The sequence below is a fragment of the Peromyscus eremicus genome, chromosome 15 (assembly GCF_949786415.1).
Source record: "Peromyscus eremicus chromosome 15, PerEre_H2_v1, whole genome shotgun sequence".
In the NCBI taxonomy this organism is placed as follows: Eukaryota; Metazoa; Chordata; class Mammalia; order Rodentia; family Cricetidae; genus Peromyscus; species Peromyscus eremicus.
This window is the reverse complement of record NC_081431.1, coordinates 3066546-3090353: the sequence shown is the minus strand read 5'-3', so window position 1 is coordinate 3090353 and position 23808 is coordinate 3066546. Positions and strand designations below refer to the sequence as shown.

Here is a 23808-nt window from a genome sequence, read left to right as displayed (position 1 = left end):
GTGGTCAGCTGGAGCCCTGGAGCTGAGCTGGAGACTGCCCACTGTCCTCTCTCCAGGGGTATGGATCTCTTCCAAAGGAATAACTTTCAGGGTCTCCTTCACAAGACCCATGCCACAGCCCCTGCTTGGACTTTGTCTTTAACTTTTGGCTTTATCCTCTAACATGTACAAGATGGGTCCCCCTCTTTCGTCTTGTCACTTTTGTCTTTGTACGTGACGTCCGTAGGGAACCACCTGGTGGAGTTATGGTCAAGGGGTGAGTGGCAGGAACTAGGAGGTATGTTTAGGTCTTTCTCTGAACCAGTTGCTTCGAGTAGGAAGCGCCCTGCAGCTCACCTGTGGGTGTTGCTTTTAGAGTCAGATAAAACCTGAATTCTTGTTTGATCTTTTGCAAGTGGCCATCTCAGACTGACACTTCTGTTAAAATACAGTATTAGAATTACAAAAACTTTAGAGGGTGAGGGAAGAGCAAACCCCAGTGTTTATTAGTCTCAACAGACAAATTTGTATCTGAGCAACATGCTCAGAACAGAGAAAAAGGCAAAGCTCGCGCCTTGCACGTTCTGCAGTGTGCACTCGGTGTTTAACACAGAGCTCTGCCTTCCATTGTCCTTTGCCTTCCATAACCCTAACCAGACAAGAGCCTGGTGAGTCCCAGCCCTTCCCCATGCACTTGGCCTGGGCGCTGTCTGTGAGCTTCACTCCTGGCCTTCTTGTTGGTCTAATGTAGATTGGACTGACAAAAGCCTGAAATGAGCACACCAGGACACACACACACACACACACACACACACACACACACACACACACACACACCACGCCATGCTCCTTTTCTCTCTGGTACCTTCTAGGACCAGTTTGTCCATGGATATAGACTGGGAACTCAGCTGGGGAATGGGCCAGGGGCCTGGGTTCTTTTCTGTGTAGGTGTGTCATGGTCCTCTCAGTCTGTGGTCTTGGCTGCAAGTGGATGCCAAGAGCTGAGGAAGAATTGTGTGGCCTGAGGTGATGTGACATCCTCTCAGCCATGCTCTGTTGGTTATTGAGCATGTGCAAATTTTTCTGCCTCAGTTGGCCTCCACAGGCTCAATATTCTAATGAGGCTCCTGAAAGGTGGGTTCACAGACCATGTCAGTGGTTTACTGGTTTGTGGGCAGCTCCTGAGCAACTGCCTTAGGCTTTAGACCCACCCAGGCTGGCTTTCCAGCCTCACTTCTCATATTATTCCCTACCCACACCCTGCCCCAGCTCCAGGCCAGTCACCTTCCTCTCCCTCCTCTCTCTCTCTCTCTCTCTCTCTCTCTCTCTCTCTCTCTCTCTCTCTCCCCCCCCCCCTCTATCTCTGTAGAAATCAAAGGTTTGGGTTTTTTTTTCATTTCTAAATTTCTAAGATACTACAAGATCTTGGGCTTTTGAAGGAAAAATCACATACAGAAGCACCTTTTAACACTGATAATTCCTTTGTAAATTATTTAAATGTTGTAAAGTTCTTTCAGTGAGATCCCAGGATAAAACACTTATGGAGGAAAGAGACTGAGGATTTGAGGTCCTGAGTCACAATATAGATTGCAGTTTTGTTTTTTAACTCTTTGGACTAAAACACCGATTGACCCTCCCCATTCTTACCATCTAAATGCCTACTCACCTTTCAAGAACTAATCTGAGCGGCATGGGTGTTCTGACCATGTCCACCATCCCTAGTATAGGGCAGGCACCCCTTCACGGCACCTTGGCTGCAGGCAGTCCTTTATTCTCTCAGGACCAGGATTACTGGGACACAGCAGCTGAGTGCTAATGCTTTGCCAGGCACAGGAAGTGGTTCATTACCATTTGTGGAACAGAGAGGAAAGGGTGAGCCAGAGGCAATGTGGTATTGCTGGCTATCAGAGTGTCAATCTGTTAACACCCTGCCACTGCCTGTGGTCACAAAAGGCTGGGGAGTACCCCAAATGATTGACAGAGTAGGAGTAGTCCATGTGGATGGACTGTCTTGGGAAATTGGAGTTAGAAGATGGTCTAGATTTTATCATCACCGTATGCTATCCAGAGTGGAGTTCTGATGTGATGGTGCTCTAGGTGGAGCACCTGAGAGGCTGGTAGTCATGAAGGTAGAACCCTGTGAAGAGATTAATGACCTATGGGAAGAGACAGAGAGATGACCCTTTGCTTTGCTATTTGAAGATAAGATGGCTCAAAGTATTTGGGCACACTCTGATCTTAGGGCCCCTTCAGCTTCTGGAGCTGTGAGAAATGTATGCCACTTGTCTACACCACCCAGTCTATTGTGTTCTGATGTAGCCACTTAAGCTGAGTCAAGCACCATGTGCCAGCCGTTGCTCACAGTGAGGGTGAGGGGATCCTCTCTCCCCCACTGACTAAAGCTTTAGCACTATTATGCACACTCCTGCCAACTCCAGGGCACATCTGCCCCACCCTCAGGGGGAACAGCTTATGGTGAGGATCACCCTCTCAGAGCCCTTTGAACATGCCTTGGCCTATCATTTCCCCTTCTCACACTGGAAGTCAGGGTTGCATGTGAGTAACACTGCCTTAGGCCTCTCAGACAAGTGTGGCTCTTCTAGAACTTTTTGTACCTTTTCCATCAGATCTAGGGGGCCCATTGGCTCAGAAGGTCTTCTTGGAGTAGAGTTGAAATCCAGGTTTTGAAAGAGAAGTGAAGGGATTATCCTTTGAGGATATGTGTGGTCCTGGCCCCTGTGCATATGCTGAGAGGAGTCATTTGTAGGGCATGAAATGAAGGTGAACTTACAGCCTGAGGCTGAACTTCCTGTCTCTAGTTCTCACACACTCACGTGACTTGGTATACTTTGCTCCATGGAAACATCTTTCTAAAGCTTCTCTCAGTGTACTGAGTTAAACTGGAACATATCTCAAAAGCTCAGGAAGTTGGGTCAGCTTGAAGCTTTTAACAGGCCACATTCTGTGTCGGAATCAACGATGGCAGAGTAAATCCATTGTGCGTGCTGACGTTCTGTCTTGGAAAACCACAAAAAGGGACGGGGCTCCAACAGGTCGTTCATGAACTCATGAATGCTGCTTGACTTGGCTTTAAGCCTGAGGTTAGAACAAGAGTTGTTTGATGGATGTTCTGAGACCTTCTAGGGGCCATGAGCAGAGCATCATTGCATCCAGGGATGCTAGGTCAAAGATCCTCCCATCTACGTAGATCTCAAGGATGAAGGAAACAAAGCCATGAGGCTGTGCCTTCAGGATGGCACCTTTTATCATATAGGTCCTCTCGGGACTCTGTCTCTTCTTCTAGGACTGCCGCTGAGGTCTGTGGGAGACATTTACAGATGTTCAGGTCAGCCTTGCTGTCTCAGCCTCCACACCTGGCCATGCTGTTTCCGTTTCCTTCCAACACTGTTGTTTATCAGAATTCAGAGCTCAGTCCCCACTCTCATCTGGGAGGCCTTTGTCCATTCAGCCCCCAAATGGGGTCAGCTGGATGCTCCTTGCTGTCACCTCCTTCTCCCTCTTCCTGTCTGACTCCTTGTCATGCTTCATCTGACTCATGTGATCTTCCAGACAATGAGCTGACTGAACTCCTGGAGGAGCAGCATGTAGTAAATTCTTCTGGCCTCGCCCCTCCCCTCTTCTCCTCTCCCCTCCCTCCCCTCTTCTCCCCTCCCCTCCACTCCCCTCCTCTCCTCTCCCCTCCCCTTTCTTCTCCTCCTTTCCCCTCCTCTCCTCTTCCATCCCCTCCCCTCCTCTCCCTTCCCTCCTCCCCCCTCTCCCCTCCCCTCCCCTCCTCTCCTCTCCCCTCTCCTTTCTTCCCCTCCTTTCCCCTCTTCTCCTCTTCCCTTCCCTCCCATTCCCTCCCTTCCCCTCCCCTCCCCTCCCCTTGATTCTCTTTTCTTTCCTCCCTATCTTTCCCCTTTCTCCCCCCCCCCCCCACCCCTTTGTTCATCTGGTCTGCATCTGTCCTTCCCAGCACTCTGCTGATATGGAAGGGCCTCACACATGTAAGTGTTCTAGACAGAAACCCCTCTGTGGGGCAGTCCATTGCTCCTGGCACTCTGATGGACAAGTCATTCCCAATGCTAATCCTGAGATTCAGCAGAGAAAAAACCAGTCCACCATTTTGGGCCAAATTAAAGCAAGCTTTATTAAAATGTTTTATATTGACCGAGATGGAATTTGGGCAGGACCACTCCTGGGAGACATGAAGCTGAGTGAACCGTAGACAACACGTCATCAGGGCTTATAAAGACAAAACCTGTAGACCACTGTACTTTCCCATGAGGCTTTGTTAGTTTCAAGAACTACAACTCCCAGCATTCCAGGAAATTACCTGATCCTTGGGCAGGTGGGGCTTACAGGTTAACTTAGGGTATAACACAAGGACTCTTTCTGTAGGGAGGAGTGGACAGAGCCATCCCGGAGATCTAGATAGTTGGCAGTTTGGCCTCTGCTGTGCTCTTCCCCTAGCCCCTGGCCCTGTGTGCCCCTGCCTTGTTGAGATGGAGTGTTTGTGTTGACCTGGCTGTGGATCTGACATGCTGATCCTCTCAGCAGACATCTCTCTCTTCCTTCCTCTTCTGCTCTCGAACAGTCATCTTACTTTCTGACGCCATGTGAAGGAGGGTTTGTGGTTCACCTTCATTTGAATATGTTGTCAGTATATCAGGGTTCCCTCCCATACCATAGGTCCATAGGTGTCCAAGCAATTGACTCTCCCATGTCCCATGTGGACAGTTAGGTTTTCCCACTTCAGATGGCACTTCAAGAACCACAACCAGCCGGGCGTTGGTGGTGCACGCCTTTAATCCCAGCACTCGGGAGGCAGAGCCAGGTGGATCTCTGTGAGTTCGAGGCCAGCCTGGGCTACCAAGTGAGTTCCAGGAAAAGGCGCAAAGATACACAGAGAAACCCTGTCTTGAAAAACCAAAAAAAAAAAAAAAAAAAAAAAAAAAGAACCACAACCATGGCTCAGGTGGAGAGTGCAGCTGAGTCAAGGTGAGGCCCAGGACTCCAGGGACTCAAAACCCACAGCTCCAGGTCCCTTCTTGTTGCCTATGGCTTGACTTTAAAAACTGGGATGGCACATATATGTGTGCTCTGCATCCATTTTCTGTTGGCGTCCTAACAAACATGAGCTCATCTATCTCTGATGATAAGGCTAATGATAGACCACACCCCACAGGATTCTAAGAGAGCCTCGCTAGGATCAGTACATATGAAATGCTGGGGCAGTGTCTGGCCCTAAGTAGCATGAGCGTGTAGTGGATAGAGGTGTGTTTGGTGCTGTGCACGAGTATTTTACAAGCCATTCTCTTAGGAGTGAGTCCTCCATCTATTTCTTCCTGGCTGTATGGCTTTGGTGAACCACGTAACCTTTTTTCACTCAGTATCAGTACAATGAAGATAGTAGAATCTTCCATGAGTGTCCACCATGCATACACATGCTCAGAACACAGGCTCATCAATGGCAGTAGATACATAAACATGGTTTGTCATTGTAGTTGATGCTATCATTTCTTCTTGTACTCATTGGACCACTATGTGACCCTTGGTGTCCAAAGGGGGCAGTCTCCTGCCTCACAGAGTTGTAACAGCAGAATTAAGACCACTGACTTATGCAGAGAAAGGGACTCTGTAAGGTATGATAGGTTTGTAGATATCTGCTACCCGGAATCCTGTGAGGTTGGAGGCAGAGTGATCCTCATTCTGGGTGAGTGTGAAAAGCGGTATTATGTCCTACAGTGTCACTTAGCAACCAAATGACTCTTTGAAACCTGAAAAGTGAAGGCCAGTCAATGCAGAAAATCACGACATGCTCAAGGTACCCAGAGCAGAGCAGTCAGTTATCAAAGTGATTTGATTTCTCCCTCTCACAGTCAGTGGGAGAGGTATTCATTAATGGCCATCCTGTACAATCATTGTGATGTTGAGATTCGGGTGGTCGGGGAAGCAGCTGTGTCTATTGGAAAGTCTTCCACTCTATTTTTATTTTGAGATGTAGAAGAGAAAGCTCAGGTTTTTTGAGAACTTTAAGCGTAACTGCCTTTGGAAAGTGGGCCTGGGTTTCCTGTGCACTTAAACAACTTTAAAAGTGTGTGCTCTTTGAAATTAGATCCTCTCTGATGACTCATGTTGGAGCAACCTCAGCTCTCATCACAGAGTGAGGTAGGGTGTGGGCTTGTAAACCTTCCCAGAAGAGAGCTGCCTTTCTACATGTGCCCTGTAACCAATGGTCCACTCATGACCCAGGACTCGGCAAGCACAAGATGAGCCAAAGTGACCTGTAACCAAGCGTCCACTTTTGACCCATGACTCAGCAAGCATGAGATGAGCCAAAGCAGCGAATTACTGGAAGACTCTTGCAACCGGGGTCTGACCATCTTGGTTCCTTCCCAGGAATAATTGCCTGTGGAAATTGTTCCTTTTATCTACAGAGCTATTAAAACACTGGTTAGCAAGGTGGTGCAATGCACTGCTAATGGGTTGTAGTGCTGTGGGCACTGTTGTTTTGTTCGACAGATGAGAAGTGGCTGGAAATGACCTTCTGTCTCCTGTAAGACCTGTGCTTGTTAAGTGACATTCCCCAGTGCAGCGGAGTCTGAGGTAATGTAGGCATTTGTGCTATATTTAGCACAGTATTAAATGAGTTTTCAGGCTTTTCTTGCTATAAATAGAGGGATAGGTGTATTTTATAGTCCCCATCTTAAGAGCCACTTTCTGACCTAGGCAGTGGCTGGGCAGATGGAGATGCACAAGGCCAGTGCTTGCCAGAAATCCAGAGCTGAGTATAGTCAAGTCCACTCCAGTGTCAGGCTCATGGGGTATTGCCTGCCTTGGGGTCCTGTCTCCTTCTTGGGCCACGTGGCTTCCATTCTGTCCAGTGGTGTGAGGTTAACTAAGGCCCTGTGTGTACTCACCATAGCCCAATATCTTCTTTCTGATTATCTTCCCATCTGGCAGGGAACATTGCACTCAATTCACTAGTGAAACACAGGGCCCGTGTGTGCACTTAGCAGACTCAGACTTAGAACACTCAAAGCTGCCTGAAGAGCCTGAGAAAACACCACCGTGAGCCTGGCTCCAGAGACCCAGTAGCTCTGGAGGGGAGCAAAAATCTGCATTCGTCCCGTAGACTGAGGCGATATGGAATTGCTGGTCCATTGAACACATGCAAACTAACCTCTTAGAGACAGCCTTCCGGTCATTGATCTATAGCATTTATTAAGCAACTACTGGATGCAGAGGAAGAAGCCCTTGAAATGACTCGACTGTAATTTCTGCACAACAGAGAGTGTATGTGAAGAAAAGTACAGACCAGCATACTGCTAGAAGGCAACTTAGAAGAGAACTGGGTTCATCTCAGCTCACCCAGGCTATATCACTGTAGGGAAGTCAAGGCAGGAATTTCAAACAGCTAGCCATATCATATCCACAGTCAAGAGTGAAGAGGAATGAATTCATGCAAACATGCTCACTGGCTTGTGCTCATATTAATTTCTCTGTTCTTCTACAGTTCAGGATCCCCTGCCTAGGGAATGGTGCTGCCATCACTGGACTGGGTCTTCACACATCAGTTAATTTAATTAAGATAGCCCCTATAGACATACTCATAGTAACCTAACTCTCCCATGGAGACTTCTTTCCAAGTGACTCTAGGTTGTGTCAAGGTGACAGTTAAAAATCACCATCATGGATGGTGACAGAAAAGACAGGTACTAATAGAGCTCAATAAAAGAGTGGAGGGTACAGTATGGAGGCACTGTCTGAGAACCCTCATGTACGGTAGGAATGTAAAAAGTTCAGGTACTTTAAAGATTATTATTATATTGTTATTATATTATTGTGTTATTATTATTGTTATTATTATTCTGAGACAAGATCTCACTATGTAGCCCTGGCTGGCCTGGAACTTGCTATGTAAACCAGATTGTCTTAGAACTCATTAAGATCCACCTGCCTCTGCCTCCCAAGTGCTGGGATTAAAGGTGTGCACAACCACCCCTGGATATTTTTATTCTTTTAGTTATGCATATATATGTGTGTCTGTGTGTGGGTGTGTGCACATGTGCAGGTGCCCATGGAGACCAGAAGAGGGCATCAGATGCCCTGGAGCTGTAGTTACAGGATGTTGTGAGCCATCCTACAGAGATGCTGGGAATAGAACTCTGACCCTCTTTATTGCTGATCCATCTCTCTAGAACCAGGAGGGGCCTGGAAAACAGCTGGGAGTTTGTCAGTATATTAAACATAGTCACATATGACAGCAGTGCTAGTCTGGGCACAAACCTGAAAGGAGAGAATTCATGTTATTCAAGTACTTATCCACAGATGTTCATAGACATTCATAAGCCTAGCAGCCAAAATGTAAAAAAGAAAAGATAAAAATGGAAATGCCCATGAACTGATGGGCGGCAAATGAAATGTGGACTTTTCTCACGATTGAGTGCTATTTAGCGACAAAAAGGAAGGAAATGTCAATGCTTGTTATAGTGTGAGGGAAGCTGTTACAGAAGACGTATACTCATATGAAGTGCCTAGAATGCATGAGTTTGTAGGAACAGGGAGTGGTTGTGGTGGGGGAGACTGGGAGAGAATGGAGAGGGACTGACCATGGATAGGAGATTTTTTTTTTTTTTTGCAAAAATGAAAATGTTATAAACCTGATGGCTGTACAACTCTAAAAATATGTTTTTGAAATAGTGAGTTTTATACTTTTAATGGATATAGTGTATGTGTCTCACAGTTTCTATCAATGAGATAAAAACACCATGACAAAAAGAGACTTGGGGACAACAGGCTTATTTCAGCTTGTGGTTGTCTTTTGTGGCCCTCGGCAGACTCACTATGGTTTAGTTATTTGTGGTGGGTACCAGGGTCTGCTGCTCCTACCATGTAGTTCTATAAGGACCAGGGTTGTGTCTCACCATTCAGTGCCCTAGGTAGCATGGTGCTTGGCACACAACAGAGCTTGGTAGGTTGTTGCTCATAGTTTGGATTTGGACTGGTGTGGGGACTAGACACACACTTGGCTGATGGCCTCAGGCATGGCGCAAATTTTTTGTGATAAGTGAATTGGATTCTCTCTTACATGTGTCTGAGGCACTAGTCACACTAGGTCTCATCTACACGGGCCCTGCCTAACGCTCCATTGGTCTTGGTTGCCTAACGCTCCATTGGTCTTGGTTACCTGCTAGTTAGAAACTCTTTGGCTTGAGATGTGAGGTTCTCCTGAGATCAGGACAACCTTCCAAAGCACAGCTCTGACTACAGGCCTTCTCTGAGGGAGTCACGTGCTCTGGAGTTTGGCTCATGGACAACTCACACATAGTTTCTTCTATTTGTCTCCAGCTCTTCTGTATGCCACCATCTTTGGGAATGTGACAACCATTTTCCAGCAGATGTACGCCAACACCAACAGGTATCATGAGATGCTCAACAGTGTGCGGGATTTCCTGAAGCTCTACCAGGTGCCCAAAGGGCTGAGCGAGCGGGTCATGGACTACATTGTGTCCACCTGGTCCATGTCTCGAGGCATCGACACAGAAAAGGTAAGGAGTGGGAGACTCTTAGCCACACCCCCTGTCCCCAACTTTCCCCAGTGGGCTGGGCTCAGAACTCGCCTGGGACATCTGGGGTTCTTAGGTCCTTCTTCCGGGAGTTTTAGTCTCGCTATTGTCTTTACTGAAGGACCAGAAAGTAAGAGCCATCATTTTGGAAATCAAACACACAGTGTGTTTCCTGGAGCGAGGGGAACAGATGTCCTGCTGTCTAGGGCAGCTTCCCAAAGTTAGATCATGATAAAATGAAGAGCCTGGGCAGGGGGCTTTTTCCTTTTGCCCCAGCTTCCCAGATGGCCCCATGCTTGGCAATCTTGGCTTTTTTCAAAATGCTGACTTTTTGTTGTTGTTGTTTGGCATGGCTTTTTAAAAATGAACTTTGATTTTCTTCAAGAACTGCTGCATTAAATATGATGTCTCTTGGTTATTTTTGATCTTCCTCTTAATTGGCAATGTCCCAAGGCCACTCTGTCACCCCCCTCCTCCTCTTGTCAGTCCTGATAAGAATCCCATGGTGTTGTCATTAAAACTAGACTCTGGCCACTGTGGACAGGGTCAGTAATTACCTGGTAAGACTGTACCTCAGACAAACCTCGCTGACACAGGTCTGCGCTACAGTCGTCGGTTGGCGACTGTTTCTTGCCGGGCAGTCCAGAGAGGAGCGACCCTCCTCTGCACTGGCATTTTCTAACACTTGCCTTATTCCAGATGCACATCAGTCAGGGGCAGAGATGGGTGTTGTCTCCAAAGAGCGGAGAAAAGATACAGAGGGCTAATGCATGCATTATCTTTGTGTGCCCCACTCCCTTTGAGACAGATCATGTAGCCCAGGCTAGCCTGGAACTCACTATGTAGCTGAGGATGAACTTGAACTTTTCCTGTGCCTACCTCCAGTGTGCTGGAATAACGAACAGTGTGTGCCACCATGCCCACTTTCCTAAGGCCTTACTCGTGCTAGACCAGTCCCGAGCCGAGCCACAACCCAGCCCTGAGCCACAACCCAGCCCCTGCTCTGTATGTTGCCCTGACCAAAGCCTTAGCCTCAACTCAGTTTCTCCATTCCTCAATCTTTCTGATTCCACTTCCCTCATCGCCAAACCCTACCTATCCACTGCAGAATTGGGGAAGTGTAGCACTACAGCAGAAGTAGTTGTGGACACATTGAAATCCAGATTGATCTGGCTGTGAGGTCAGCCTGTCATTCTCCTCTATCTGAACAGACAGTGAGTGCTGGCGGTTTCTGGGGACTGCTCAGGTCCTCTGGCCCTCCACTTTAAGAGGCTCATTGCTCTGGGCCTGTCTGCTAGGTATCATGATAAAAGCCACCACAGCACCAACTGCCGTTGTAGCTAGAGTTTTCCTGCCTGGCCCACAGTCAGGGCAAATCTCTTTCACCTGCCAGTCCCACAGCCTCTCAGACCCGACCAAGTAAACACAGAGACTTATGTTGCTTTCAAACTGTATGGCCGTGGCAGGCTTCTTGCTAACTGTTCTTACATCTTAAATTAATCCATTTCCTTTAATCTATACCTTGCCACATGGCTCGTGGCTTACCAGGATCTTCACAAGCTGTTCCTCATCGTGGTGGCTGGCAGTGTCTCTCTGACTCAGCCTTCCACTTCCCAGCTTTATTCTCCTCCTTGCCCCGCCTATACTTCCTGCCTAGCCAATGGCCAATCAGTGTTTTATTGATTAATTAGCAACACATTTGCCATACAGAACATCCCACAGCACTTCCCCCCCTTTTTTTTTTTTTTCAAAAAGGAAGGTTTTAACCTTAACAAAGTAAAATTACATATAATTTGGGAATTTGGGCGTAGCTTCTCTTACTACTTCCTGCTGGAAGGGGGCGCTGTATCTTATGGGGAAACAAAGAAAATTTTAGAATTATGGAATAGTCCATGAGGCTGTATCGTCTGAGCCAGATGCCTTCAAACCATTCTGGATGTTGGATCATCTGGGCCATGGTGTCATTGGAGACCTTCAGGGGGTCTTGGCTGGTCAAACCTGATGTATCTTAATCTTGAACAAATCCAGAGCCTTTGGCTTTCTGTGGGAACAAAAGCAGAGTCTCTTTTCCAAAGTAACATATCCTTACATTCAAATTTTGAAGTCAAGGTATCTTTAAAATACACATTTTGGCATAACTCAACAGCTTTTACAATCAAATGTTTTTCTGCAGTTAAAAATCCCAAAGACAACACAATCCAGATTCTCTGTATAATATCCATTTTTACGTGGCTTATTTTTTATACTACCTTTACTGTCTCTTTAAAGACTTTATTTTTCAAAACTATGCATTTGTTTCTATAACTGTATATATCACCTTTTTTTGTCTCTTTCAAGCCTACGTATCTTTTACACACATTGTAAACTATTACATCTGAATCTGTCTTATTGTGAATCTATTGCTTTAAGCTGCAGCAGCTGTGGCTGCTGGCTCCGCCCACAGCTTCTCAACATGGCTACGTTTACCACCAGCTCTGGGAGCTATCATGGGTCTATGCTTTTATCCAAGCAGCATGTAGTCCAGAAACTTCTTTTTTTGTTTTATACTAGCAATGTCTAAATCCACCATGCAGCTTAATGTGCCACTTGCAGAGGCCTCATTTCCGCCCTACTGCAGATCAAGCACACGCGCTAGGAACCCGCCAATAGCTCAAACCAGCAGCTGCCGCTCATTTGAGAGAGACAATTAGGAAGCTGTTTTTAGCTCCGTTTTAGAATCTTTTTTCAGGTTTTAGGTGGAAACTCTTGCCACCACGTTGGACGCCATTTGTAGCTAGAGTTTTCCTGCCTGGCCCACAGTCAGGGCAAATCTCTTTCACCTGCCAGTCCCACAGCCTCTCAGACCCGACCAAGTAAACACAGAGACTTATGTTGCTTTCAAACTGTATGGCCGTGGCAGGCTTCTTGCTAACTGTTCTTACATCTTAAATTAATCCATTTCCTTTAATCTATACCTTGCCACATGGCTCGTGGCTTACCGGCATCTTCACAAGCTGTTCCTCATCGTGGTGGCTGGCAGTGTCTCTCTGACTCAGCCTTCCACTTCCCAGCTTTATTCTCCTCCTTGCCCCGCCTATACTTCCTGCCTAGCCAACGGCCAATCAGTGTTTTATTGATTAATTAGCAACACATTTGCCATACATCCCACAGCATGCCGTTTCTTGAACATGCACCGAGAACACACGTTTAACCAGGTGTGGTGGTACATACCTGTAATCTCAGACTTGGGAGGTCGAGGCAGGTCAACTGAGTCTGAGGCCAGTCTGGGCTACATGCAAACATTTGTTGGGGAAAACCAGAAAGAACCAGTGTTAGTTTGCATGACTGTTACCCATAGTGCCTTGTGTGGGCTTCACTTCCCTCTTGGGAAAGTGTGGCTGGAAGCTCTGTTGAATGATGAAGAGGACCAGAGGCTCAGTTCATTCCTTTTACTTCCCCTGGTCTAGGCTAATCAGGATTTGATCCCAGTTTTCATCTGGTTTCAAAGCTTGTCCTTTTTCTACTATTATCCCTCCTTTAATTTTTTAAAATATATTTTTCTGTGTACATGTGCATGCGTGCATGTTTGCGTGCACGTGTGGATGTGTGTACTCTGTCATGGTGTGTCCTGTGTGTTTGTTGTTTCCTATCATCTTGCAGGCTCTGCCTCTTCTAGGTGTAAAGCGGGCCCTAGAGGGGAAGAAGGCTGCGGTTCAGACCAGGACGGGCAGGGCTCGGGTTGGCTCTGCTTGACTCCTGGCTCTGCCCGCTCCCCGCCCAGCTGTGCCTGTTGTCTCTGCTCACCACTGGCAACAATGCCTGCTGGTTTTGTGGGTGCCTGGCAGCCGATGGAGCAGAAAGGACTTTGATCTCTGCCCTGAAGCTTCTCTTTTCCCAGGCACTAGAATGACTATGTAGATCCTGCTGTCTGGGAAAAGCCCTTCCCTGTCCCGTCCCTGCAGGGCTGGGCAGGACCTCCTGGGACACTGCACAGTCAGCATCACATTCCTGTCCTGCTCACCTGCTCACCTCCCGGAGGGTTTCAGGACCAACCCCACTTCCTGGTCCCAACTGTGGCATCTCATGGCAGAGCCCAGCCTGGGAAATGAGGCAGCAGCTGCTGGGGAGGGAACCAGCTCCGGAGTCCTGCTTCCCTCCTCCCTCCAGTGACCTTGAGCACATCACGTGTCTCTCTTGCCCCAGTTCCCATGTCTGGAACACACTGAAGTAAGATGACCTTTAGACCGAATGGCCTCTATGGCCTTTGGGCTAGCTATGACCTCCTGAACCATGCAAGCTCTGTAATGGCATTGAATAAGGACCCACAAGTACCAGGTACCAGATATTTTAACACAGTGGCATGGGAGAGCTCACAAAATCCCACATACAAGGAAGTGTGGCAATATATTGTGTACCCTAATAAAATTTGCCTGAAGATCAGAGAAGCAGAGCAAGCCACAGCCAACACCTCTTACCTCGCCAACTCCTCAGCCTGAAAGAGCCTCAGTTCCTGTCTCCTCACGCTTTACATACCTTTCTCTGTCCAGACATCACTTCCTGGGATTAAAGGTGTGTGATTCCCAAGTACTGGGGTTAAAGGTGTGTTCCACCACTGCCTGGCCTCTGTGTTTAATCTAGTGGCTTATTCTGTCCTCTGATCTTCAGGTAAATTTTATTAGGGTACACAATATGTCACTACAAGAAAGACTTGGCCCCAGAAACTAAACATTGTTCAAGTTTGCATGTGCAGTGTATGTTGGGAGCAGGACTGAATCCAGAGCCTTAACCTTGACCCTCAATGCCCACGCCAGGAGAGGCTTCTCCACAGTCATAACTCTTAAGAGTGACATCTCAAAGCCTGGCAGCAGAGGGGAGCCCTGGAAGGCTGTGGGTTGAAGGGCTGAGCCCCTCCCTCAGAGCTAGGATGTGTCTACTACTCAAGTGTAGAACTTGCAGACAGAAACAGCTATGGAGATGCTGCACAGCCCAGAGTCTGCCCTCCTCCTCTTCAGACAGCCCCCCCCCCCCCCCCCGTCTTCTCCATGATTCTGGAATTGGTGCCCTGAAAATGATGTTACCTGGTCAGACCCTTATGTGGGAGCCTCACTCAGGGAAGCAAATATTTAAATGTGAACGCACCTGGAGAACTAACCTTGGTTCTGCTATTGGGCACTGCTTGGACATGATATGGGCATCCCCACCGGCTTGCGATCCACACGGAGAAAACCCTCAGATCAGCAATTTTGCAGCAGTCTTGTTTGTCGTGATCCCTCAGCCATGGCTTTGTACCTCCTCCTCTCCTCCCTCCATTCTCCCAGAGAGACACTCACGCTTTGGTCATCCTGCAGCCCAGAACAGGAATGCAGAGATATCCAGAGACAGGGATGTATCTCAGATGGGTGCAACTTCCCTTAGTATTGAAGTCAGTGTTTAAAGCACAGAGTGGTTAAGTTACTACTAAGTAACTGGGATTTCAGTCACGTGACCTCTTCTCACTGTTCCACCTCCATGTAGACACTGAAGGGAGGGAGTGAAGCCATCCAGGGCAAGAGCTGATCTGGAGAGGCTGGTGAAGAAGCCCCAGATACAGAGGCAAGTGTCTGGTGCTAAGACAGGAACAGGGTCTGGAAAGTCCCCCAGCACCATAAGTAGCCACTGAATGATCACATTTGATTCCATGCCCCCTACTTGGTTCACAGACTAGAACACGAAAAAATATTTTAAAAGTACTGCTGATCTCTCTGGAAAAGACCACTGGAAGGTGTCCTGTTGGGTTCCTTAAGGCTTGCTGTAGAAAGCCATGCAGTGGTTTCTTGCAAACACTTAGTCCACTATCTCCTGCTCTGAAAAGCTGGGCAATTTTTCAATTGTTTAGAAAAAAAATGAGATCTACATGGCTTGCTGCTCCTAGTTTGTTTTTTTAGATGGTGCAAGTCAGGGCTGGGGACATGCCCAGCTGGTAGAGTGGCTTTCTGGCATGTGCAAAGCTCTGGGTTTCCTCCTCAGTAACATGGGTGAGGGTGGGGATGCTGCAAGTCAAACTGCAACCCATTAGCTCTGCAGAACTGCCTGGCATGGGAGTTGGTTAGGCTGTAACTAGGCTCTGATGCCAAACCACCTAATGTGAAAGCCAAGATTTGCTGTTTGCTGGCTGGGAAACTTTGGGCTTCCCTGTGTCTCAGCTTCTCATCTGAACTGATAGAATTAAAAGCACATCCTAGAGTTTCTATGGGGACCACGTTAGCAAACACACTTTCGACTGTAAAGTTATACGCCCCTGTTCTCTGTCCTTTCTGTCTTCCTTGATCTCAGCGATGGCTACCAAATTTTATTTATTTTGCTTGTCATTTGCCTCCTCCTACCAGACAGTAAATTCCATGAAATTCCATGAGAGCAGGTATTTTTGTCTACTTGTTTGTTTGGTTTGGTTTTTTTGAAACCAAGTTTCTCTGTGTAGCCCTGGCTATCCTGGAACTCACTCTGTAGACCAAGCTGGCCTTGAACACAGGGATCTGCCTGCTGCCTTCTGAGTGCTGGGATTAAAGGCGTGTACTGCTACCACTGGCTACTTTTTTTTTTTTTTTGAGACAGGGTTTCTCTGTGTGGCTTTGGAGCCTTTCCTGGAACTCATTCTGTAGCCCAGGCTGTAGCCCAGGCCTCGAATTCACAGAGATCCACCTGCCTCTGTCTCCCGAGGATTAAAGGTGTGGCCACCACCGCCCCAGCTGGCTACTTGTTTTTAACTACCACATTATTAGAGCCTAGAATGGTGCCTGGTGCACCATGGATGCTTGGTAAATAGATATCAACTGGGTAGATGACTTGCTGAGCCATGCCTGGCAGACAGCAAGCTCTCAGGAAATGAGACTTTACCTATCTCATTTTTGTAAAGTGTATTTGTGCTTTGAAAATTAATACATGTGTGTAATGTTTCTTATCTACCCCAACTACCTCCCTCTAACTGTCCCTGAGGCCCACTAACCTCTCTCCCCATCAACTTCATGTGTTGTTGTTGTTATTATTATTATTATTAATCATCATCATCATCATCATCATCATCCCACTGAGTCTAACTAGTGTAATGTGTAAATGGATTGTGAGGCTGTTTACTGGGGCATGGATTACCTGCCAATGAGCACATCCCCAAAGAAGAGTGAGTCTCCCTTCCCTGCAACCATCAAGTACCAGCTAAGGGCGGGGACTTAGGAGTACCTCTGCCATCAACACTGGAATTTTGACTGGCTTGATCTTAGGCAGGTCTCATGTAAATATATCTCTTTAAATACCGGCCCGTACTCACCATCTCAGCAAGTCATGCCAGCTGTATGATGAGAATACACTCTAGTTTAATGTGACCCCATTGTGTTGAAGAGTGTGGGCTGTTCTCCCCACCTGTAATTTTGTGCTTTTTAACCAATTTACTGTTTGATTTCCAAACGGCCAGAAGAGAGTGTTTAGAATGTTCTCCACACAAAGAAATGATGAATATTTAAAGGGATGGATATATTGATTACTTTTTTCATGTGTTGTATGCATGTCAAAATAATATGCTGTTCCCTTTAGACATATGTATATGTATTTGATTTGCTTGTTGTGGATGTACTCTGAGCAAACCCACTTCTTGCTGGCTGCACTGAACCAGCCCAGTCCAGGCTCCCCTCATCTTTCCCTTTGACCCCTCTGTCCCTGTCTCCTCCAAGGTCAGAGCTCTGTGATCCCTCTCAGGGGCCCCAGATGACATCAGTCCCCTGATCTGTGTCCCTGGTCACAATCAGTGACTCAGAAGCATCTCACATGCTCAGTGTTTTCTCTGCATGATATGATTTCTTAGCCCTCCCCCTGACTTGGGTGGATGATTGCTCAGGCCCACAGAGCCTTTGTTATCCTGCTAGAATGTTCCAATTCCACAATTCACTCTGACACATTCTGAATCTGTCAGTTGAAATGCCTCAGAGAGGCCTTTCTCATGCCCAATACACTCCTAGCGCTGACTTTCAGAACTCTGTCCCAAGCATTCAGCAGATTGATCTAGAATCTAGATACTGAAGCATAAGAAAGAGTACAGTATGGTCTCCTGGGCGCTGCCCTCTGCTCAGGGTGCTGAGGGGAGGAGGCTGTGGAACGGTCCTCACACTGTCTCTTCCTTGTCTGGCCAGGTCCTGCAGATCTGCCCCAAGGACATGAGAGCTGACATTTGTGTGCACCTGAATCGCAAAGTGTTCAAGGAACACCCCGCCTTCCGGCTGGCCAGTGATGGCTGCCTGCGGGCCTTGGCCATGGAGTTCCAGACAGTGCATTGCGCCCCGGGAGACCTCATCTATCATGCTGGGGAGAGTGTGGACAGCCTCTGCTTCGTGGTCTCAGGCTCCCTGGAGGTGATCCAGGATGACGAGGTGGTGGCCATCCTAGGTACGTGCTGCCCATTCTCAATGCACTCCTGGTCCTATGCTTGGGGTTGTCTTAGTCACTGGACAGCCATTTTAACCAGAGATTGTTCCTCAGGGTAGGCTCATTTCTAACATCCATTCATCCATCCAGCAAATGTTGGAGTGCCTACTTTGGACCAATTGCTGTTTAAGACTCTTGGGGTTTTCTCCTCAAGGGCTACAGGCTACTGGAAGAAATGAACAAACAAATGATTGTTCAGAATGTAGCAGAAGGGGCAACTCACTCAGGGTTCAAATGAGAAAGCTTCCAAGATGAAATGATACCCAAGAAGAGGCCGAAGAGTTGAGAATGAGTTAGCACAGAGCGGGGTAAAGGCAGGATTCCAAAAAGAGGTGGAAGCCTGTGTGACAGAGGCAGGTGTGATTCACGGGGGTAAACTACGAGTTACTTTGTGTGGCATGAGCACAAACTACAAGGGCCACAGTGGGAGATACAGCTGGGAGAGGGCTGATGAACCAAAGGCTCCAGAACCACATTAAAGGATGTAGATCTTACTGGGGGGTGGGGGGAGGGGGGCCCACAACAGTGAACTGAAAGCAGGGAAGGGGCCCCATGAGGTCTGTAGGTTTGAAAATGACAGCAGGCCGAGGTTGGACTGCAGGGCCAGGGAAAGCAGATTGGAGCCATGTTATCTGGAGACTTAATGGACTAAGATGTGGCAGATGGAGAGAAGCACATCGAGGTGAGGTAAACAGTAGAATTTAAAGAATCCAATGGCAGGTTTGCTGTTAGGAGAGGGAGAAGTCGGTGGGGGTGATAGGATTTCTCATTGGATAACAGGGAGGCTAGTTCACCATATACAGCTATGAGGAGTGTGGGAGGAAGGGCAGGGGCATGGGGGACATGATGGCATTTGAGAGGTTGACCATCAGTAGCCTTAGAGAAACTTTCTGAGACAGCTACAGAATAGCTCTTCAGTGGGCACGTCCTAAGGCACAAGCCATCCCCAGTGTAATCACCATTTATGGACATCTGCTTGGTGCCCAGTGGAGTGCAGATGGATCCCCATTTAACCCTTACAGTAATCCTGCGAAATGGCTTTATTATTCCCAGTTTCTAGGTGAGACAGAGTTGAGTGGGGTTAAGGAAATGTCTTCATAGTAGTTGAGTCCCATCCCAGCATCCCTTTGGCTTTAGACACATTGCTCCCACCTGACTTGTGAAGCCCCATTCCAGCATCCTTCGGTCACAACTTCTCTACTCCTGCCCAGTGTTTGGACTGAAATCCTACTGATGGCTAATGGAATGCATGGGTCCTGGACGCGGCTGGTTCTGCTGCAATTTGTGGATGTATGTTTTAGGTTCAATGTCTGACTGATTTTAGAAAACTGAGATGGGTGAGATGAAGCTACACTGATGTTAGAATGAGGAGGCTGGCCCTGTAGAGATGGATGATATTTTTAAAGCCTAATTTCCTCCTGTCTGATTTCGGAGTACCTGAAACATGGCTTCCTTCTCACTCCTGGGTACCTTGCCAACCTTTTCTCTTGGTTATAACGTGCTCAGGGTAATCCAAGGGTGATTTATATTCCTTTAGCATGTCCTGGCAGATGGCTAGGGGAGCCCTTAGATTCTGGGTTGGGGCTAAAGTCTGTCTTGTCTGCTGGGTACCATGGCACCCATGGAGCCTAACAGCCTAATCCTGCTGTTCCTTGCTTCCTCGTCTCAGAGAAGTGAGGCCGTGGGCCAGACATAGGAGCAGTCAAGACATTGTTGTAATGTATCTGATGGAAGGGGTCCTTGCTTTTAAATTCACCAGTGAGGCCATTGGGTTAGCCAGGATTCACCAGTGAGGGTATCAGATTAGCCAGGATTCACCGGTAGGGCATTAGATGAGCCAGGATTCACCAGTGAGGGCGTTGGATGAGCCAGGATTCTTACACGACTAAGAGAAACTGCTGAGCAATCTTGAATTTGGATTTGAGGTAACCTTTTGGGGTCAGGTCTCTTGCACCAATTTCCCCACAGATCACTCACCATTTACCCTTCAGGAAATTCATCCTGAGTCCTGGTGTTATCCACCTGTGTGTTCATGCTCAGAGATTTTTTATTATTATTAATCAAATGTATTCATTTATTTTACATCCCAACCGCAGTTCTCCCTCCCTCCCTCCTCTTCTCCCATTCCCTCCTCCCTCCACCCCCATCCGCTCCTCCTATGTTTCTGTTCAGAAAGGGATGGGCCTCCCATGGGTGTCAACAAAGCATGGCATATCAAGTTGAGGTAGGATTAAGTTCTCCCCACCCCTAGTATTAAGACTGAGCAAGGCAACCCAGTATGAGGAATAGGTTCCCTGCTTCCACCACTAGGAGTCCCACAAGTAGATCAAGCTCCACAACTGTCACACATATGTAGAGGGCCTTGGTCTGTTCCACGCAGGCTCCCTAGCTGTCAGTCCAGAGTCTGTAAGCTTCTATGAGCCCAGGTTGGTTGTTTCTGTGGGTTCCCTTGTGATGACCTTGACCCCCTGGCTCATATAATCTTCCCTCTCTCTCCTCAACAGGATTCCCTGATCTTGGTCCAGTGCTTAGCTGTGGATCTCTATATCTGTTTCCATCAGTCACTGGATGAAGGCTATCTGATAACAATTGGGGTAGTCACCAATCTGAGCACAGGAGAGGGCCAGTTCAGGCTACCTATCCACTATTGCTAGGAGTCTTAGCTGGGGTAATCCTTGTAGATTTGTGGGAGATTCCCTTGCAACAGATGTCTCCCTGACCCCAACACACACACACACACACACACACACACACACACACACACACACACACACACACACAATCAAGACATCATGGGAACATGAGGAATTGGGTTGCGGGGGAGGGGAAGAATAATGATCAGAGATTTTTAATGCCCTGCCACAGACACCTGCACTATAGACTCAGGCATGGAGGGACAGGAGTCTTGAAGAGAGATGAAGAGGGCAAATGACCACCCCTCACCTCCTCCTCCTCCTCCCTGCTGATGCTGGCCTTACAAGGCAGCAGCCTCATAACCTGGTTGATTTGACTGGTTTACTGCTTCTCCAAATCTAGCCTTCTGGGCACCCTGCCTGCTCCAGTTAGCAGTGTGGTTGGACCTCAAATATAGCTCAGCAGCTTTGAATTCAAAATGTTGGTTGTTCTCAAGATGTCCAGGCTAGAAAAAGCCTCTTCTATGCTTCCCAAGAGCCAGATTGGGCCCCCAAAGTAGGTCCAGGCTTGCTATCCTAAATAACTTGCCAGGAGACTCTTTTTCTATAAAAGGACATGACAAGTTCTTTGAGTGACCTGTCCTTTGGGCCTCGAGGCATACAACATTCCAAGATGTTTGTTCCCTGGAAACACACTTGGACCTTTTTAAAATTCCTTTCTCCTTAGAGTAATTTGCTCAATGAACTGCAATCAGTTTCTTCTTATAAAGGGTTCGGTCATCAAATGGGACTGAGAACTAGACCGTCACGTCCTCTGATGCCCTCTAGTTTAGCCTTGCCCAGAATTGTTGAACAGGTGCTGTCATGAGCAGGGTACTGTAGTAACTAAACCTTATCCCAGCCCTCAAGAGCTGCAGGAGGAGTGACTGGCTCTCGAGGCTGCCACTCTGTGATGGAGAAGATGAAGAGTGCTCCCACAGGATTGTAGGATGAGTAGCTCCTGAGCTGTGTGCCCGGTGTTCCACTGAGGAGACTCGGCCAATGCCAAAGTAGGAGGCTGTAGAGAAAATTCTGGAACTCTGCTGCCCCTGCCCTCAGTCTCTAGTCTCCAGCCTGCTGATGTGGTTCCTCCCTTCAATTATACTATCCCATCCCCATTTTCTGTTTAATTTTAGTGCAGAATCCAAGAACAAGGAGAAGGGTCAGTATTCATAACTGAGCAGGCTCAGCATGTACCCAAAATAGAATCCCCCTCACTAAAACCCTCTAGACTTTTTGTGACAGCAGCTACAATATAAAATGCTAATTACATTGCTGACTAAAGAATGCACAGTGACATGTAAAACCCAGTGTGCACCGGGCTGTGGGAAATGCAGCCTAATGTTTTCTATTACCGTCTGTTCTCCTTCAGTTAAAAAAAAAAATGATCATGGTAACCTAGTACACCCATTTCTTGACATGATCAAAGGTTACAATTTGAAAGTATGGCCCCATGAGTTACGACAGTCTCTGACTGAAAACATGCTGTCCTATGAAGACAATGATCATACTAGGTAGGACTCTCTTATGATCCCTCCTCTTCCTTAATTTTGCTGTGACATCTCCTTATTTCCTTCTGGAATTCTCTTAGAAGTCATTGGCTTCTCAAATTTAGTCTCTTTGCTTTTCGCATATACATTTTTTGCCTTATCATGATATTTATTTATTTTTAATTTAATTAAACCATCCCCCACTTCCTCTTCTCACTCCTACTTCTCTCATGCCAACCCTCCCTGTTCTTGGCCTTTAACCATTGTTGTTACATGTGAATATAAACAAATAAACATAGAAGTAGGACCTACTGAATCTGTTCAGTGCTTCCTGCGTGCATGCATTTCTTGGCTTACCATTTGGTATTTGATGACCAGTCGAAGGCTCATCCCTGGTAAAGACTAATTCCTCCTCCACCTGTGATTATTAATTGTTTTCAGCTCTTTAATTAATATTTTTTGAGAATGTCAAAAGGAACCTTGCATCTATATCACTCTCCCCTGCTCCACCCCCTCTATATTCCCCCCACCCACATTCACGTTCTCTTCTTTAATCATTACTGTTACATAGATACATGCATACATATATACAACCTACCAAGTCCATTTAGCATTGGTGATCTATACATGTGTCCAGGGCTGATCACTTGGGATTGGACAACCTGTAAAATGTGCATCTCATTCATCAGAGTTGTACATTTATTTCTTTATTTTGTGTGTAGTGGGAGGCACATTCCATGGGGTGCCTATAGGTCAGAGTTGATTCTCTCCCTTCCACCCTGTGGCTCCCAGAGGTCGAGCCCAGGTTGCCAGACCTGTTCCTTTATCTACTGCCCCATCGCATTGGTTAGAGCTTTCAGTGAACTCTTTTTCAAAGCGGATGGAATAAAAAGCACAGGTATTGGTTTCTGCCAAGCGTTCTGCCTGCATCTGCATGTCCGTTATCTTGCTGTTCTGTGACCAACCAACACCAGTGAGCTACAGCCTAGCGTCCCCATGGGGCTGAGGCCTGCTGTGTTTGTAGGCGCTCCTTTCACTGGGATTAAATCAGTTGTATGGGTTTCCCATCTCAGTGCTTCATTTACAGTTTCATCATGACTGTCCTGTTTGTTTTTGTTTAGATTCTAACAGGTGGGACAGAAGTCTTCAGAGCAGGCTGTATCTCAAAGCAGAAGGAGGACACAATTGTGGCCTCCAAGAAGTTTCCACCAAACTGGCTGAGTCCCCAAGGCCTCCCTCCCAATGTCTCCTAAGCCCACGGACTGTACTATGTGTACCCCTCTGTTTTCTAAGCCTGAGTCCCTTTTGACATCAAGCACATAGCCATGGAAGATACCAGGGGCTATTTCCTGGACAGAGTAGAGTTGGAAGCAGGCAAAGGGGCTGGGGAGAGAGCTTTTCTCTGTGCTGTGATGCCCTGGGTTTGGTAGCCATACTGCAAAATAAATAAGTAGACAAGTGATAGGATAATGAAAGCAGGCAAAGGCTAGACTGTGAAAGGCCTCATGATCTTGGGTAAGCATCTGGACTTCTTCCTGTAGGGATGAGGGGTCCAGAGAGAGTTTTTGACAGGGAGTGGTGTGAAAATGTTGATTCCACGCATGTAGAGTCATGGAGAGGAGCCAGGAGGGGTGTCTGAGAGAAAGGGGCAGGTGGTGGAAGGTTGGT

At 47.3% G+C, this 23808-nt stretch overlaps 1 protein-coding gene across 1 annotated transcript in view; it reads left to right on the top strand.

Moving 5' to 3' along the window:
• The window catches only part of Kcnh1 (potassium voltage-gated channel subfamily H member 1), a 168776-nt gene that overhangs the window by 60073 nt on the left and 84895 nt on the right, over window positions 1–23808 (top strand). The window contains exons 2-3 of the mRNA XM_059281027.1: window positions 9334–9533; window positions 17687–17939. Of these exons, the coding sequence (XP_059137010.1) occupies window positions 9334–9533; window positions 17687–17939 (453 nt within the window). The remainder of the gene's footprint in view (window positions 1–9333; window positions 9534–17686; window positions 17940–23808) is intronic.